Consider the following 18,626-nt stretch of genomic DNA (forward strand, 5'->3'; position numbering starts at 1 on the left):
GAATCCCTCGAAGCCTGTCATCTGGGCTTCCAGGATCTATTCCAAAGACTCCACATCTCAGTTTTTCCTTTCTGTGCACCTTCTGCTACCTCCTCTATAACGTACACTCTCTACACTTTCCAAACTCTGCCATGGCTTGGGAAACATGTGCTTCCTGGGATGCTTTCTGGCCTCCTCTACACTGCCAACCCCATCAACCTTTAAGACCCAGCTCACATACCGTCTCTTCCCCAAAACCTTCCCTGATCCCCAGTGCCCCCCATCCTTTTACCTCCCCTCTCCCCAACAGGTGTCTTCTATGCCTGTAAAAATGGTCAGAGTACTTTCTTGGTATTACTCCTAGAACACAGAACACCTTGCCTCTTTAGTCTTCTGTGCAGACTCCCCATCTCTGCTGCACGCTGCTAGCCTTGGAGGCAGAATCCACACAGGATCCAGACTTGTCTCTCCTGCCCCGACAACACAGGCCCTCCCACTGCAGCCCAGGTGTTGTCTGACACAAAATCAGACAGGTCCTCCTACTCCCTTTCCAGCTTTGCTCGTGCCCTACCCCCAGCTTAAATGATTTAATGGGTCCTTGTGGGACTCACCAGTGAAGCATGACCTCACCCACATGTTACCCACAGCCACCGAATCAATCAAAGGGCCACAGAGAAATGAAAATGCTGCATAAAACCAAAATAAATCATTGCCAGATTAGGCACCATCTGCACGTTGTTGTCAACAAACAGAACCAACACTGCTTCTCATTTCAATCCTGGTCTGCTCAGGTTGCACAATGAGGTCTGAACAACAAGGAGCTGAGATTGCTCCAGAGACAGGCTGCATTCCTGAATTTACTTTGGGGAAATTCCATAAACTCAACTGGCATTTATTAGGCACCTACTACATATCTGATAGCCTGCTAGCACTGGAGATAGAGCAGTGACAATGACTCTTCTGTCAAAGAGCTGAACACAGTCGTAGACCCATAGATGGAGTGGGGAGGAGAAAAGATGGGCAACTTCATCTTGGTCAAGTGGCCTTGGGCGATGCCCACTCTGTTCTCAGTCTCAGCCTTGGTGTGTTCACCTGTGAGATGGGAGGATAAGCAGGTGTAATGAGGAGCAAGTGAGATAACAATGACATAAAGACCTGGCTCATGTCAAGGGCTTCTGCTGCAGGACCCATGGCTGTAACTCCTCCCTCCACACAAATGCAGATGGTAAGTGAAGGACTGACACACAATCTAGAGAAATATGCCCGTGATGGAGCTGTCATATAGCCTCCTTCCACATGCAAAATGGAGCTAAATGAATTTTATTTTCCTGGTGATATTAATTTCAGAATCATTCCCCTTCCTATGAACTTCAAATGGTGCTCCCCAAAACTAGGAACCTTCAAATGTATCTAGAATCTGAATCTTAGTTTCCTTATCTGTGAAGCAGAGAGGATAGTAACCACCTCATAGGGTCCTTGTGGGAAATAGATAACTCCTACATTTATTCAACAAATATTTGTGAAGGCCCATGATGTGCCAGCACTGATCCAGCTACCAGGAATACAGCTGAGAACAAAACAGAGTTTTATAAATCCATGTCATTCTAATGGCTGAGGAAAGGAAACCTGTATTGATGTAAAATACAATTGATGTAAAATATGTAGGTCAGGTGGTGGAAGGTGTGCAAAGCACTGAGCACAGCACCTGGCTTGTACTAAAGCCCAGTGTGTGTGCTAATGGAGATAGTGACCAGAACCAGGAGAAGCAAGCATCCTCAAGGTGAGGCTCAACTCCATGATGGGTGAGAGGAGTGGAAACAGAAATGCTGTGGCAAAGTCCACAGTGCTCTTCCTTTCCCCTTACAAACAATGGAAGTGCTTTTCCTGCTCAGCCAATCCCTCCCTAATTCGCTTTCTCATTCAACTGTATGGTCCAAAACATCCTCCAAACACTTTATTGCCTTAAAAATGAAATTATGTTGGCAAAATGCATACATTCTGTGACCCTTTGTCTCCTGACACGGAAAGAAATGAATCAACTCAGTGTTTGTCTTTGTCCTTGGGATAGGGTTCAACATCTTAAACATTCAGATACTGACCAAAACCAAAATCTACCCCTGGAACAAGGTCACTGACTTTAAGTCTACATATGAAAAACCAAAAATCTGTGCAGAGCTGGAAGTTTCCCAGTTTCCAGTGAAAAAGCGTTACCCCTTATACATAATGAAACCGAGTCTCTGAGGGGTTAGAGTCGGCACTCAGCTCAGGCAATCTAATTCCAGAGTCCATGCTGTTATCACTCAATCCCTCCTGGCCTTCCACTACCACAAGTTGCTGAGGCAGTAGTATGGCTAATGCAAATGAAGCAGATAACCCAAAAGCTCACCACAAATGTCATTCTCTTCCTTTAATGGGGGACATTATTCCACCTACCCATCTACCCATTATCTGTCTTTCCATTAATTTATCCACACACCCATGTATTCATATTCTTTTAAAAATTTTATTTATTTGAAGGTCAGAGTAACAGCCAGAGATGAAGGGAGGGAGGAAGGGAAAGGGGGGGGGGACAAAGAGAGAGAGAGAAGAGATCTTCCATCCACTGGTTTGCTCCCCAAGTGGCTGCAACGGCCAGGGCTGGACCAGGCTTAAGCCAAGAGCCAGGAATTTCATCCAGGTCTCCCACGTGGGTGTCAGGGGCCTCATCGCTTGGGCCTCCTCAGCTGCTTTCCCAAGCACATCCAGCAGGAAGCTGGATCAGAAGTGGAACAGCCAGGACTTGGACCAGCACCCGTATGGGATTCCAGCACAGCACAGTGGCTTAACCCACTATGCCACAGTGCCAGCCCCTCTCCTCATCTCCTAACACACCACTTCATCCATTCTCTATCCACCTATTCATCCATCCACACACTCATTCCTTTATCTTCCATATCATTAATCCATCTACTCATTCACCCAACCATTCATCTTCTAATCATTCATATACCCATGCACTCATCCATCCACCTACTCACCCACTCACTCATCCAGTCATTCATCTACTTACATTTCCATCCATCTATGCATCTATCCAAATCATTCAACCATGGGCCATCATGTCTAATGTATCATTGTAACGCATTCTCTTTATGATTCCTCAGAGTCAAGATTTTGTGAATCCATAAAAGTTGATGGATACACAAAATGAACAATGCTTCAAAGAGTTTGCATTAGTTGCGAAAATCAAAAGATAAATGCATATATAACTATAGCAGAGAGAACAAATGAAAAGAATATGAAAAAGGTGTGTGCACCAACATAAACAGTGGTGCTGATTGAGAAGAACGTAGCCTGGGGTGGCGCTGTGGTGCAATAAGCTAAGCCTCTGCCCATGGTGCCAGCATCTCATGAGGGCATTGGTTCATGTCCCAGCTGCTCCTCTTCTGATCCAGCTCTCTGCTAAGGCCTGGGAAAGCAGTGGAAGATGACCCAGGTGCTTAAGCCCCTGCGCCCACGTGGGAGAACCAGAAGAAGCTCCTGGCTCCTGACTTTGGATTGGCCCAGCTCTGGGCGTTGCAGCCATTTAGGGAGTGAGCCGTGGATGGAAGACCTTTCTCTCTGTCTCTCCCCGTCTCTGTAACTCTACCTCTCAAATAAATAAATCAATCTTTTAAAAAAGAAAAAGGTAGCCTGTTTTTGAAATCTACGGCAACCAAAATCTGTGTGTGTTAAGAGCATCAAAAGCCAGTCTAAGGGCCAGCACTGCGCCGTATTGGGTAAATCCACTGCCTGAAGTTCCGGCAACCTATATGGGCGCTGGTTTGAGTCCCAGCTGCTCCACTTCCAATCCAGCTCTCTGCTATGGCCTGGGTAATCAGTAGAAGATGGCCCAAGTGCTTGGGCTCCTGCACCCACATGAGAGACCTGGAAGAGGCTCCTGGATACTGGCTTCAGATCGGTTCAGCTCCAGCCATTCCTGCCATTTGGGAAGTAAACCAGCGGATGGAAGAACTCTCTCTCTCTCTCTTTCTCTCTCTCTCTCTCTCTCTCTCTCTGCCTCTCTGTAACTCTGCCTTTCAAATAAAATAAATCAATTTTTTTAAAAAAAGAAAGAAAACCCAGTCTACTTTCCCTGGCAGTCTGCACGCTGCTTAAAACTCCTATCCTCTCATGCTTAAGGGTCATCTGTTTCCAGGCGGCCCCTATTAAAGGCATGAGTTGCCTGGGAAACACAGCCATCAGTACCTATCTAGATGATTTGCAATCAGACCATCTGTGATGCCAGAAGCTTATTTTCTGAACCCCAGATTAGGGTATGGGACAAGCACACATGCAGACGGAAGGTCTATTTGCAATCTGAGCTGCCTTGGAAATTCTGCTTCAGGTGGATGCTGTGGCTGTAGAGCGGCTGCACCTGAGAGAGCAGGTCAGGAATTCTGTCTGGGGAGCCAAGGTAATCTACCTTGAGGCACTGCTAGAAGTCTGGGTCAGCAAGGGCATCCAGTAGTGGCCAAAGGGCATGCAAATAGTAGCAAGAAGGCACCAAGAGCCAGAGGAGACCAGGAAGAGGGAAGAGGAGAGTTGGAGAAGATGAAGACATCCTTCAACATGAAGACATCCCTTAAAAAGCAGGTAAGAAGTACGACCAGCCCCACCCCAAGTGGACCTGACTCCCTTCATAATTATTTTCTGGGCTGGGTTTTTGCATTGTGGGAATTTGCCAAGCCAGCCTACACTTGCACCCCGAGAAAGATCTGGGACCCCTCAATGCTTCCCCTCCCTATTCTGCCTTCTGTCTTCAAAAGGACAGTGTGTTTCTGCCCAGGGAAAGCAGGGATTCCATGTGGCAGGCAGTTCAGTTCCCACTGAGATAGACCTGGCCTTCAGAGAGCACCTCCAGAGATGGGAAAAGGCCCAGCAAAGGGAGAAGGTGTGATCCCTAGATTGGGATCCTCACTCAGCTAAGGTCAACATTATACCCAAGGCTGGCTCCAGCCGTCTGCAGTGGAGATGATCCATCAGTGTAAAATGATAGTAATAAAAATGCTAATATTCTTTGTTGTCAATCCTAGGAGCTACCCTATGAAGTGGGTTCTATGGTTACTTCCACTTTGTAGCTGGGAAATTGAAACAACAAAAGGGTAAGTAGCTTATATTCACTCAGCTAATCATTGGCAGACTGAGAACTGGAGCTAAGAAATTTGTCTGCAGAGCCCAAGGGTTAACTACTGAGCTGTAAAAATAGCTACACTAGAGCACGTACAATGTCACCATTGCACCTGCTTCACTTCTACTCACTCACTGAACCCTCCCAAGGGCCTTCGGAGATAGGTCCATTTTACAGATAAGGAAACCAGGCTAAAGAGTAACTCACCTGAGGTCTTGGAAGTGGCAGAGCTGGCATTGAATTCTCACTCGTTGACTCCAGAGTCCACATTCTGAAGCCTCCAGGTGAGGTCACATATCAGGAAATTGTTGCCAAGTAATGACAGCAACAACACCACCACCTACCATTTACTGAAGTCCTCAGGAAGTGCCAGGCTCTGATTTCTACATAATCATCCCATCTGAGCCTCACATAACCTCACACAGTGGGTAATTAGGTGCAATAGACATCTATGGCCCCACTCAGCTGTATTTACTCCTTTGTTTATTCAAGAAACAGAGAGACAGAGCTCCCACCCAGTGGTTAACTCCCTAAATACCCACAGCAGCCATGGCTGGAACTCAATCCTCTACAACAGTGGTAGGAACTCAATTCTTTGAACTATCGCCACTTCTTCCCAGAGTTTGCATTAGCAGGAAACTGGAGCCAGCAGCTGGAGCTGGGAATCGAATCCACCAGCACTCTCATGTGGGATACAGGCATCACAACTGCTAGGCTAAACATCTGCTCTGAATTTACTCCTTTAAATTGGCTTGCCACGAACAGGAGTGCTTCCTAGTCAAGAGATCATATAAATCCCTTGGAAAAAATTTCCCATGCACTCCTACTGTATCCCTTGATTTAAAAACCCACTTTCAGGGCCGGCACCGTGGCTCACTAGGCTAATCCTCCACCTTGCAGCGCCGGCACACTGGGTTCTAGTCCCGGTCGGGGTGCCGGATTCTGTCCCAGTTGCCCCTCTTCCAGGCCAGCTCTCTGCTGTGGCCAGGGAGTGCAGTGGAGGATGGCCCAAGTCCTTGGGCCCTGCACCCCATGGGAGACCAGGAGAAGTACCTGGTTCCTGCCTTCGGATCAGCACAGCGGTCATTGGGGGGGGGGGGGTGAACCAACGGAAAAGGAAGACATTTCTCTCTCTCTCTCTCACTGTCCACTCTGCCTGTCAAAAAACAAACAAACAAACAAACCACTTTCAGATTTCCCAAGTAATCCACAAGTGACTATTTCTACCTGTATCTCCATCACCTCTTTCCCCGGTTCCTAGGAATACTGGTTCTCCTGCACCCAAAAACAAAAGCAAGGTGAAGCACTCATCCCGATCATCCTCTGTAGGCTGATTCCATGAAGTTCAGACTTCAAGTTGGGCCTGCCAGTGGCTACAACTCTACCTGCTGTCATTTGTGGGACAAGCTGGAGCCCGACAAAGTAGGATGGGCCCTGAAGAGTCAGACACTGGCTTCAGATCAGAAAACTTTTGCAGAAAGATTGAGAGATTGCCCACCATTTCCTGGAGGGACAAATAGGATTTAGATCTTCTGGCAAGGGCATTGAAGGAATAGAGATAGTACTAGTAACAGTGATAGCAACAGCAGCAATAGTAGTAATAGTAGTAATAGTAGCCACAGCAGCAGCAGCAACTGTGGCAGTAATAGAGTAACAGCAGTAGTAACAGTCTCAGTATCAGCCACAACATCAGCAGTAGCAACAGTAATGGTGATGGCCATAATAAGTACAGTATAGTCACCCACAGCATCAACATTTTGGTCATTGATGGGCTACAAGTACGGTGGGGTTCCCACAGGATTATATCCCCTAGTGACATTTAGTCATCCTAATCTGTTCAGGTGCACTCTGTGGTGTTCACACAGTGACATAATGGTCTGAAGTCACATTTCTCAGAGCATATCCCCATCTTCAGTTCTGCTTACACCTCATTGGATACCAGCTGCTTCCTAGGTAAGCCGTGCGTTTTCAGGCCTCTCCACCTTTGTGCACATGGCTTCTCTTAGAATCACTGCATCCATCCTCTCAGTAGAACTGAAAGACTTTTCATTCCCTGAAACCTATCTTCTGAGTCAGTTTCTCCATTCTGACACATCGAGTGCTTCTGTTCAGTCCTCAAAGAATCCTACAACATCTGATTTTCACTTCTCACATAGCAGTGAATACATCTGTGTGTGCTCATATTTATACAAATTTCCTAACCATCCCCCTTCCAACTTTATCACGAACAGAAAAAGGGCAAGATCTCGTCTAAATTGTGCTAGCCACATAGTTTCTCAGTATTCATATAAAAATTGTGGTTTTGATTGATAAAAATGGGACTGGATTAGATAATCATTGTCAAATAAGCAATAGAGAAATCTGTGCTTCTTTGAAGTTCTTCAAGCTTCGTGTGCCAGTTGTGTGGACATACTCATAAGACAAAAGACCAAGTGGGTCGGAAATACATTGGTAAATTTGAATTATTGGTAAAGTTTGATTACTCTTAGAAACAAACCGGTGAACTCAACTGAGTTGCTCTGGTTTGGATGTGGTTTGACTGTATCCCCTGTTGTATCCCCTGTTGTTGAAATTCAGTTCCCATTGTTAGGTAATCAGAGGACGGAAACTCACTCGGACTCTGGTGTTTCAAGGTGCGGCCTTCAGGGAGTGATAAAGATTAGACGTGGTCATCAGCATGGAGCCTGCAGGGCTGAATCCTGGTGTCTGTGTAAGAAGACAGAGAAAGACCGGAAGAGACACAAACACACATGTGCTCCCCGTCTCTGGCCTTGTTATGCCCTGCACTGCATTGGGGCTCTGCCAGTAGGAAGGCCAATGTCAGAAGCAGTCCCTCGACTTTGCACCTCCAGTTCCATGAGCCAAAACAAACCTCCTCTCTGTAAGCCCCTGGACTGTGAGAGATGGTGTCACTAATTCATGAGTCAAACTAAGAGGAGCACAGCCATCAGACATCCTCCACTGAGCCCATTCTTCCCAGGAGCTCTCACAGCTTTCAACTTGGTCAACATCTGAGTGGGGCAATTAAGACAGTTTCCAAGCTACACATGTAGTGACAGTGCTGAGCCTCTGTGTCCTGCACCTGCCCTGCCTAATGAGGCTTTGGGGCTGGAGCCCAGGGACATTCAAGGCGTGCCAGGCAGTCTGCCCATGTTCCTACCTAACCCCACAGATGGGCGGCAACTCTGCCCACCTCTCCTCTTTGCTCCCCTACGTGGAAGAGTAGGCAAGGACCTGTTAGACTATTACAGACTTGGATTTTTTTTCTCTCTTTCTTTGTCCAAATTAGTCATTTTAAGAAAAAAAGGGGAAAGAAACTACTTGTCATTTCTGGGATTAGTCACACACACGAGGTATGCATCACACCACATCACAGTCAATGCACAGCTTAAGGCTTCTTCCTCTGAGAGATGAATGGAGAGGGAGAGCCAGGGAGTGACCACCCAGGCAAATGACCAGCCAGCATGTCTCCTAGAAGCCACAGGTGACCTCCCTGAAGGGTGAAAGCCAACGATAGACATTGGGTGGAGACAGGCGCCAGGAGATTTGGGGAGAACAGAATTGTTACTACAGCAAAGATGGCCTAAGTCCCATAGGAAAGTCCTGCCAAACCTTAAGTCCTCAGAGGCACCAGTCTCGATTCCAGGGGCACAGGGCACTGGATGTGGCAGGAGTGCCCGGCTCCTGGGGAGAGGGCCCCCAACTCTAGATCAGACCCTCTTATCATCTGCGTACAAAGCCGCCATGGGCAGAGTTCAGCTGGGTGCCTTGAGCAGCTAATGCACACACTTGGGAGGCAGCAGGTGATGGCTTAAGTACTTGGGCCCCTGCCACCCAAGGAGACCTAGATTGAATTCCTGGTTCTCTGCTCCTGCCTGGCCCAGCCCCGGTGGCTGCACGCATTTGGGAAGTGAACTAATGAATGGAACATCTTTCTCCCTCCCTCTCTAATAAAATTAATTCATATAAAATAAATAGTCACCCAAGGGCTTGTAAAACAGACAGCTGGGCCTCCAGGGTTTCAGAGGCAGTAGGTCTGCAACAGGACCTGAGGCCCTGCACTCCTAACAAGTTCCCTGGTGATGCTGACGCTGCTGGTTCAGGGACCACAGCTGGTGAACACCGGCTGCATAGCGACAGCACCAACAGCAGGAACTCAGCTCTGAAGAAAAGGGGACAGGCAAGTGCTTAAGGAGAACGTACAGGGATGAAGTTTCCCCCACTCACCCCCTCTGAACCCCCACCCCAAGCTGCTTTGCCAAGCAGAGGTAATGTTCAGAGAAGGCAGAAGGTTCCTGCTTGGCGAAAGCCAATCACACCCTCCAGTGTGGCTGAGGACAGAGGACCAAGACGCCACCAGCAGCCCACGTTTGCAACATGGTTCATTCCCTGAGGGCCTTTCCTTGGACCGGGGAAAGAAAAACTGCAGAAGAAGGCAGAAACTGGCCACACGGTGCAACCCTGGCACCCTTGGCCTCTTCATTCCACCTTGGAGTTCACTGAAGCATGATGGCAATGTGAGGCCATTAACACAGGCTGCGCCTCAGGTGACCCCAGAAAGCGTTCGTCTGGTTTCCTAGCAACATAAGCATTAAGGAACAGAGGCGAAAACCAAGGTTCGAGGAGATCATTGCCTGCTGCTGTCCCCATCGGTACTGGAAGGGATTTCTGCAGTATTAGGTGGGTTTCAGCCGGCAGCAGGAGGATGGCCTATGATCCCAATCCACAGGCTGTACATAAAACCACAGGCAGATTATTGCTATGTCGCCACCACAGTGAAAGCTGCACAGAAGTGAAATGGCAAGTGATGCCATGTAAGCGAGCTGCTGGCAGGAAGACCAGCTCAGCGTGCAATAATCTGAAATAAAACCAGTGTTTTAGGGGCCAGCACTGTGGCACAGCTGGTAAATATGCCGCCTGTAAAACCAGCATCTCGTAATGGGTGCTGGTTGGTACCCAGGCTGCTCTGCTTCCAATCCAGCTCCCTGCTAATGGCCTGGGAAAAGCAGTTGAGGATGGCCCACGTGCTTGGGCCCCTGCCATCCACATGGGAGACCTGGAAGAAGCTTCTTGCTCCTGGCTTCAGCCTGGAGCAGCCCTGGTTATCGCGACCATCAAGGGAATGAGACACGCTGATGGAATATCTCTCTCTATCTCTCTCTCTGCAACTCTGACTTTCAAATAAATAAATATATTTTTAAAAAGAAAAAAATTTTACAGTTTGAGGGTTGAGAAATAAGTTGCATGCCATTTTTAGAGGTCAATATTGTGAAGTTATTACCATTTGCCCAATAGCATCTAATGGACCAAAGTGGCAAAAAACGCTATCCATTGAGATTTCTAGTCCATAAGGATGAAGTTGGAAGATGTGGGTGTTTGGAGTGGAAGTTAGAGTGTGAACTTTGGAATCAGTCATGAGTTCAAGTCCCAGATCTGCCATTCATCAGCTGAGTGACCTTGGGAATATCACCTAATTCATCCATCCAAACTATAAGCAAGTCCTTAGATACACCACTAAAATACACCCTAAGTCTGCCCACCTATCTCCTTGCTACTCCCACATCCAAGCCACCACATCTCTAGACTGGATTCCTGAAGGAACCTGCTAACCTAACTTGGTTAGCAGGTTAGGAAGTGTCCCCGCTTCCCTGGGTGGCACCCAGCAGTCCATTCGCTACCCAACAGCAAGTGTTCTTTTCTTGTCTGATTGGGGCAAAATACACAAAACAGGAAACTCACCCCTGAACCAGTTTTTGGTGTGTGACTCAGTAGTGGTCAGTATATTTATAATGTTGTACAGTGAATCTCCGGGACTTTTTCATCTTGCAAAACTGAAACTATACCTGTTAGAACCCTATTGCCACCTTCCCTTCACTAGTCATGTGTCCCCAGCACTGCCACAGTATCTGACACAAGGCAGGTGCTCACTAAATATGACTGAAGCAATGTCAAAACTTGCAGAGCTCAATTACTTCAACTATGAAAGTGGGCATGATAACTATGACAGTCCAGAGACAATTGTAAGGAATAAACAATGATCACAAGTGTGCATCAGACCCCTGATTTAAAAAAAAAAAAAAAAAAAAAAAAAACTACTTCCTTCTGTGCTATTTTCATGGAGAAGTTAAAGAAATGTACTTTAGGAGGGATGTTAGTCCTTGGAAGTGGAATTCCAGACCTGGAGGTGGTCATTTGGTTCAGATAATCACCTGGGGTGTGTTTATAGCACACCAGGGCCAGGTCCATGCTGGCCAAGTGGACGAAACTTTGGAGGTAAGTGGTTTTTTTTGTTTTGTTTTGTTTGTTGCAGTTTCTTGGGAAATTCTATTCTGGGTCTGAGAGCCCCAGGTCAAGGTAAATCTACTAACTTCATGGATGAAGTTTTCTAATTTTGGGCATAGAAAGGGGACCTACCCACTCCACACAGCAAAAACTACTATGGGCCCGTGGTCTTCTGGCTCCAAGTCAGCGGTCTGTCCATTCAGCAGAAGGCTTCCACCAGCAGGTGCAGCTTTCCAGCCTTCAGGGCACCTTGGCTTGCTAATGAGTCCCATTCTTGTACGCAGGATAGCCAAGTTAAGTTCCTCTTTCATCACCACGCCAGTCAAAGCTCTCAGCACAGGCACTGTTGGTGGCCAGGCAGCACCTGCCCCTCCAGACCCACCCTCCACCTGCTCCAACTCCTCCATGCCCAGGGAGGCTGACCCTTAGGCATCATGTCACCCATGCTCCTCTCTGGCTAATGATTCATTCAGCCATTGGGTGTTTCCAGCGGGAGATAAGAGGCCTGGGAGAGGGGAAAACAACCCTAACCTCATCAGATTCTGCAAGACAGCCTGAGCGACGAAGCCAGCACCCCTGCTATTTGACGTGGCACAGAATAAATATCCTTCCTTCCTGACACACAATCAGATGTGGGCAAAATCTGTCCAGAGCTTGGGGGAGGAATCAGAAATTAGACTATATTTATAGCAAAGTGCTGAAACTAAAGAATCATTTAGTAAGACAGTCAACAAAATTAAAAATAGGCTTTGTTCTCCATTGCCTTCAGTTCTCTTGTTCATTATTCCTTTCTTCCTTGGTATAGGGCCACTTCCACTTTCCATTGCCTGATCTGTGTAATAATAAACAAAATTCCACACCTTTTACAACCTCTTGTGGCCTTTTATGAGGGCTTCTGTGCTTTGAGTACTGCCTTTCCTATCACTCAGAAGGTGGTTTCAATGAGCTGAAGCTGGATTCCAGGGAAGACATGCATTTCCACCTTTCCAAGACTAATCGGCAGCCTGAGTCCACCTTTCAAAGGGCCGTGGTCCCTTCTCAGCAGTGCTTGGAGCTGTCTCAGCCAATCCGATTGCAATGCTCTGAACTGCAGTCCACTACAGAGGCCGGAACACCCACGTGCTCCCAGTTTGTCCTGGATGGAAGAATCTACTGAGGTCACAGCAGTTAGTGGAGTTGGAAATGACCAGGCCGGGCTGCTCAGGGGTCAATTCACCGTGGCTGTGTGTTCTTGGACAAAATGTTGAACTTCTCTGATTCAGTTCACTCTTATGTAAAGGCAGAACAGTGGCCAGGTTTACTGTGAGGCTAGTGGTTGATAGGAAACTCTGCCTTGGGTTTCTGGCCCTGAGGGGACCATGAGGAAGAGAAGGGATTTGTGAGGATTGGTAATAATGAATGTTGAGGTAACAGTATGTAATAGGGAACCAGTCAATATAATTATTATTACTTTATAGGGTTGGTGTGTGTTGATAGTCACAACGTGTAACAACAACCAATTGATGCTAGCAACATAGTAGATGCCCAATACATGGTGCGATATATTCAAAAGCAGGTCTAAGGACATATGGAAAGAAAGCTCAAAGTAACTCACCCTGGCCCAGCTCACTTGGATTATTCTAACACCTCTGATGCACTTGGGGTCACCATCTCCTCCCTGAAAAACCAACTGGGCCCCTGGCAGACACAGTTTAAGAATGACAACACTGGCCGGCACACCGGGTTCTAGTCCCGGTCGGGGCGCCGGATTCTGTTCCGGTCGTTCCTCTTCCTGCCCAGCTCTCTGCTGTGGCCCGGGAGTGCACTGGAGGATGGCCCAACTTCTTGGGCCCTGAACCTGCATGGGAGACCAGGAGAAGCACCTGGATCCTGGCTTTGGATCAGCGCGGTGCACCAGCTGCAGCGCACCGGCAGCGGCAGCCACTGAGGGGTGAACCAACCGAAAAAGGAAGACTTTTCTCTCTGTCTCTCTCTCTCACTGTCCACCCTGCCTGTCAAAAATAAAAAAATAAATTAAAATAAAGAGTGACAACATTAAGACCCAGCAAGCAAGCTAAATTTTCCACTAGCCCTAGAAAATGTGAAATAGCAGACACTGTTCAGACCTTATTTTAGATTCCAAGTTAGTTGAAAACTGGAATGCAAATTTGAAAGCAAAGTTTCATAACCTCGATTTGTGGACTGTTACAGTCTTTGCCTTTTTTTTTCTTGTGGGAGTCAGTGCTTTCTGCAGTGCTGGACTGGGGGCAAGAGGCGGGGGCTGCATCCCTGCTGCACTGTGTCTTCAGAGCCCTGGTTCTCAGCTGTCAAACGCAGGGATTGAGCTAGACAATAAACATGTGTTTCCATGCCAAAACCTGACCATGTTGGAGGAGGACGTTTGTGCTATGACTGACAGTGAAGCCCTTGGGCAGGTGAGGTGGGGCTGAGCGCTCCCCAAGAGCCAGGAAGAGACCCCACTGCCTGGTGAATGGGCCTCCCCACCCGGAATCCTGGACAACTGAGAGGGGGTGCACTGAGATATGGGGAAGGTGTGGGCTGTGGGAGCAGCAACCGACTCTGAGCAATTGCACACTGAGACAAATGCTGAAGAGAGAGGCTGAGCAGATGAGCACAGGTGACAGTGACATGAAGGGCACTGGCAACCCTGACAAGAATGCTTTCAGTGAAGGAATTGAAATAAAAGTCTGATTGAAGGGGATCCCAACAAGACTGAAAAGAGAAGAATTAGAGATGTTGGACACTCTTTGGAGGAGATTTGCTATAGATCTAGAAAATCATTGTTCACAGTGAAAGAGATGAACTCTCAGAACAGTGACTATTAGCTTCTAAATGCTGACACATGGTAGCGATGTGTCATGATGACCTGCTTCGCATCTGATCCTCACCACAGCCCTGAGAGTCACAGGGGCCAAGCTCTACCCAAACCTGATGTGAGAGAAGTGAAGCAGATAAATACGGCATCTGATACCAGCTCCCACTGTTGGTTCACTGGCTCATCCACTGACGTCACACAGGTCTGCTGAGTGCCTGCTGTGCCCCTGGGATACACAGATCACCAGGGCGGAGCTGGCAGCTGTGCTCTGTCCAGTCGGTATAATAGGGGAAGACCTATTATACTGTGTGTGAACTGACCTTTACTATTAAATGTGTGAGTCACAAATCATGAAGCCAACTCAGCGCCCTGACTCTACAAAGACTGCCACATATATTTATGTGAGCTTCTTCATTTTTAGAAATATTTAAATAGCCAAAGAGCACCCTCTATACTTTATTCCTGAGATCTCTGAACTGGAAATAGCACTAGAGACTGAGCTCTCTTTTAGTCCACACCACCTGCAGCATCTCCGTACTATGACCCATCAAAGTATGACCCATCTCTTGGCAGACTCCAGAGAAAGAGGTTAATTAGTGATCATTTGTGGATTTGTTATAAATAAGAAAAACCATGCTTTGGGAATGGGGCTGAAATTCTCAGTTCCTTGGCCATCCATCATTGTCAAAAAGGCAGAATGTAATCAATTGCTTAGCATTGAAAAGACTGAACATCCAAATGCAATCCATCTCCTTGAACTTTATTACCAATGTTCCCTGCTCAACCTCTTGAGTAATCCGATTTCTATGATCAAGAAAATTAGATGTAGAATCAGAGCGGAGGCATTGATTAATCCTTTTCCCACCACCACCCCAGTGCTGTTCACCAACAGATACACTTAAACGGCTTCCAATGTAACCTTTGCTAATTGAGTTGAGAAAGCTGTGCAGGCTTGCTTGGCATCCATCTCCAGGAGACTCCCTTCTTTAACACAGAAGGGAAAGGCCAGAGAGGAGGGCAGCCTACCCAGCTACTGGCAGAGCTGAGATTCCAGCGCCAGGCCCTGCTTTCTGAACCTTTCAACACTGGACCATAGCCCAGTGGTTCCACTCACAGGTCAGAGGGGGAGCCAAAACCTGGAGCTGATGCCTACTTCCTGTTTGCCTTTTGGGCCTGGAAGTCAATTAAAGGAGTGGTACAGACTGAAGAAGGCAATGTGTTGGGGGACAAGGGCTGAGCATAATCCCAGCATTCGCTCAATGAAGGTGACTTTCATTCATTGCTATGCCTGCTTTCACACAGACAGGAAGGACCACACAGCAGGAGGATGAATCCAACACTCAGGGTAAGCAACATCGCTGGTTAACCTGTCACTCAATTCAACTGTGCACACCCATGGAGATGGCACAACTTGGGTTGAGATGCGAGCATGTGTGGTCTCTGAGGCTGGTGCTATCATAGAAGGACTGGCTGCTGTCCTCCATGTTTGGAGATCCTCCATGGCATCTCCAGTTAGACTTGTGTCTGTGTGTTGCTTCCCCATTCTGGCCCATCCACTCCTCCCGTAGTGCACTGGCTGCCTTTCTCCTACAATGCCCTCCTCTGCATCACAGACTGAGTGCTGCTCCCTCCCTAAGTCCACCTGTGGAAGCCCCAACCCCCAGAACACACTGGTCCTTAAAGGAGTGATTAAATGAAATGGGGCTTTATCCAAATTTGACATAAGGGAAATGAGGCAGATAAATATGGTGACTGATACCAGGTCCCACAGTTGGTTCACTGGTTCATGCGTTCTTGGGCTCTAAAACCCAATCTGGCTGCTCTTCACCAGGAGAGGGATCTGAAGACTCAGAGAGACGTCAAAGATGCACGGGTGCGGAGGGCAGGTAACGTGAGGATGTGGGGAGGAGCCAAGGAGCGAGGCCTCAAGAGAAACCCAGCCTTGACCTTGGCCTTCTCAGCTCTAGAACTGTGGGAAATAAAGTTCTTTCGTCGAGGCCACCCAGTCTGGAGTTTTGTTTTGTCCACCTAAAGATGGCTAATCCTGTCTCCTGTTTCCCTGACCCCCAGGCTCCTCTGTGAACTCGGCTGAGATAAAGCATGCTGACTCATTTTATGGAGACGCTGGGAAATTCTGTTTCCAGACACTGGCTTCTGGTGCTGCTCAACAGTGGCCAGAGGGAAGGGTCACACACAAGACAGCACCCTTCTCTTCTGGGCCATTCTTTGGCCTGGAGAGAGAGACACCACGGCTCTCAAAGATGAAGCAGGTGCGATTTCTGCTCATTCACATTCCGGCTTCTTCTCACACCACACATTCATTTCTAGCCATCTATCTCCCTGGAGCTCTGCTCTCAGGAATATGCACAAACCACCCACAAAAGGAACTCACAGTTTCCAGCCACGGTTCCCATACTTAGCAAAATGTGCCACATCCGAGGCCCTGCTGGGAGGGAGCTTCACCACGTAGCTGTAACCTTCACACCTGAACTGGATCATAAGCTCCCTGCATGTGCCAGGGCCCCTCCAATCCCACATGTTGCACTAAACAACCTGGGGACAGAAACACAACTGCATAGACTACAATGTGAATAGCATACTGTGGGGTTGTGCAGTGCACAAACTGCACAGCTGTACAAGGGGGCCCTGGCAGAAGCCATATCCTATCCAAGTCATCTCCCTCCCAGCTCCAAGCTGAGCAGCTAGATTGCTTAATAAATATTGATTCACTGGCATTTTAAGCACAGTGTTTTTCTACAAAAAAGGGAAAAAAGTCAAAGCTAACAAGAAAGGCATTGTGTTGGGTATTAGTTGAGTGTTGGATCGTGTTGGTAACTATGGCAGTAGACGCAGAAGAGCCTGATGTTCACGACTGTCTGAGGGCAGCAAGGGGATTAGGGGCTTGAGATCCTGAAGCTCTCCCTCCGTCTGCACCTTGAGCATGACCTTGTAATCACGCTCATCTTGTCACTGCTCACACTCAGTGATGACTTGGTTCTCCTCCGATTGTGGCTTTCATCAGGAACCACAGTCTACGTGAATTCACTTACTGATTCAGAACAGTGCGTATCTCATTCTCTTAGAGCTCTGTGGATGAGCCAATGCAGGCCCTGCAGCAGGGGCTGGGGCCAGGGGGACATCATGGGGAAGCAGTTTCCTGGAGGCTTACAGGGCAGGGATGGCTTCCTAGAGACGCACCTGTCAGCCTGAAGCCCCGGCGGTTAGTTCCAGGTGAGAAGTAGAGCCCTCAACTAGTCCTGTCTCCCACGGCAGCACCTCTGAACCATCTTTCCCTGCACACCGAATCCCTGGGCTTCAAATCCCAAGCAGAGTCTTGCATGATGAGGGGCGATGTGAGCTGGGGCGTGTGCAGGTTCCCACAGGTAGGCTAGGATACGCCAGCCCCAGACGAGGCCCCAGACGAGGCATGCCGATGACGCTGGGGCAGCAGGTGCCCTACCGGAGACGCTGTTTGAAAGGCTCGGTCTGCTCCTGACTCTTCAACACTTGTCTTTTTCCTGTTTCCCAGCCTGGTTCTCCCCTGTGGTTCACATGGTCTGTCACCAAACATAAGTGACAAGGGAATGCTTTCTGCTAAGACCTCAAAGATCCCTGCTTGTCCCATGGGGATCGCACTGGTCCCCTGGAGTACAGTTTCCTATGGGCCCAGGCCCTTGGGTTTCTCATCGACAGAGTTCAGTGCTTACCCGCAACCTCAGCATGTGGGTGGGTTTGCCCCATTTAACTCCCAAAGAGAAACTTCTCTGAGTTCCAGCGAGACAGGCAGCTGGCTACCCCCTTACAGGCTCTCCTAAAGCACTGTCGAGAGAGAGAGCAGGAGACAATGGTTGTCACATTCCAGCGTGGTAGCGACGCATAGCCAGTAATGCCATCACAGACGCGACACGGATGTCCCCAGGGAAACATCTGCTGAGTGACCCTGGGACTTCACCCCCTAACCTAAAGAGTGACAACCACATATGGAGAGAACCTTGAGGGAGCCTGGTTGGCACCTAATGGCCCACAAGCTTGAAGGTGGTCATCACAGCTAAGGGATGACCCTTGCCTTAAAGAATGACAATGGGGAGTCTGGAGGTCTTCCCAGTAATTTCTCAGCAGAAACAAAGTTCCTTGTGGAGTACCTTGTGGAGTACCTGTGGAGTACCCAGTGGGCCTGTGTAACCTCCATCCCATCTTCAGAACAACCCAAGAAGGTCTGACCCCATTTTCCCAAGGGAAGACTGAGACTTGCAGGAGCAAGCAGTTGATTGGCTCAAGGTCACACAGCTAGGAAGTGACTGGCCCAGGATGTGGACCCACAGGGTCAAGAACGTCCCCCTCAGCCACACAGTCAGCACTCGCAGGAAAGGAGCAGTGGCGCATGGATTGTGTTAAGCTTTG

At 48.2% G+C, this 18,626-nt stretch overlaps 1 protein-coding gene and 1 long non-coding RNA gene across 2 annotated transcripts in view; one reads left to right on the forward strand and one right to left on the reverse strand.

The window, feature by feature from the left end:
- Positions 1-292: 292 nt before the first annotated feature.
- Positions 293-18,626, reverse strand: part of TMEM65 (transmembrane protein 65) — a 121,139-nt gene continuing 102,805 nt past the window's right edge. Inside the window, exon 8 of the mRNA XM_070075477.2 lies at positions 293-1,071. Coding sequence (XP_069931578.1) covers positions 1,015-1,071 — 57 coding nt within the window. The 3' untranslated portion in view covers positions 293-1,014. The remainder of the gene's footprint in view (positions 1,072-18,626) is intronic.
- Positions 3,061-9,546, forward strand: LOC149126332 (uncharacterized). The gene is made up of 3 exons (XR_016236589.1): positions 3,061-4,593; positions 5,034-5,102; positions 7,719-9,546. It is a non-coding gene; the product is annotated as an uncharacterized LOC149126332 (long non-coding RNA).

The sequence above is a fragment of the Oryctolagus cuniculus genome, chromosome 6 (assembly GCF_051225735.1).
Source record: "Oryctolagus cuniculus isolate XC-2025 breed Fujian yellow rabbit chromosome 6, ASM5122573v1, whole genome shotgun sequence".
Classification (NCBI taxonomy): Eukaryota; Metazoa; Chordata; class Mammalia; order Lagomorpha; family Leporidae; genus Oryctolagus; species Oryctolagus cuniculus.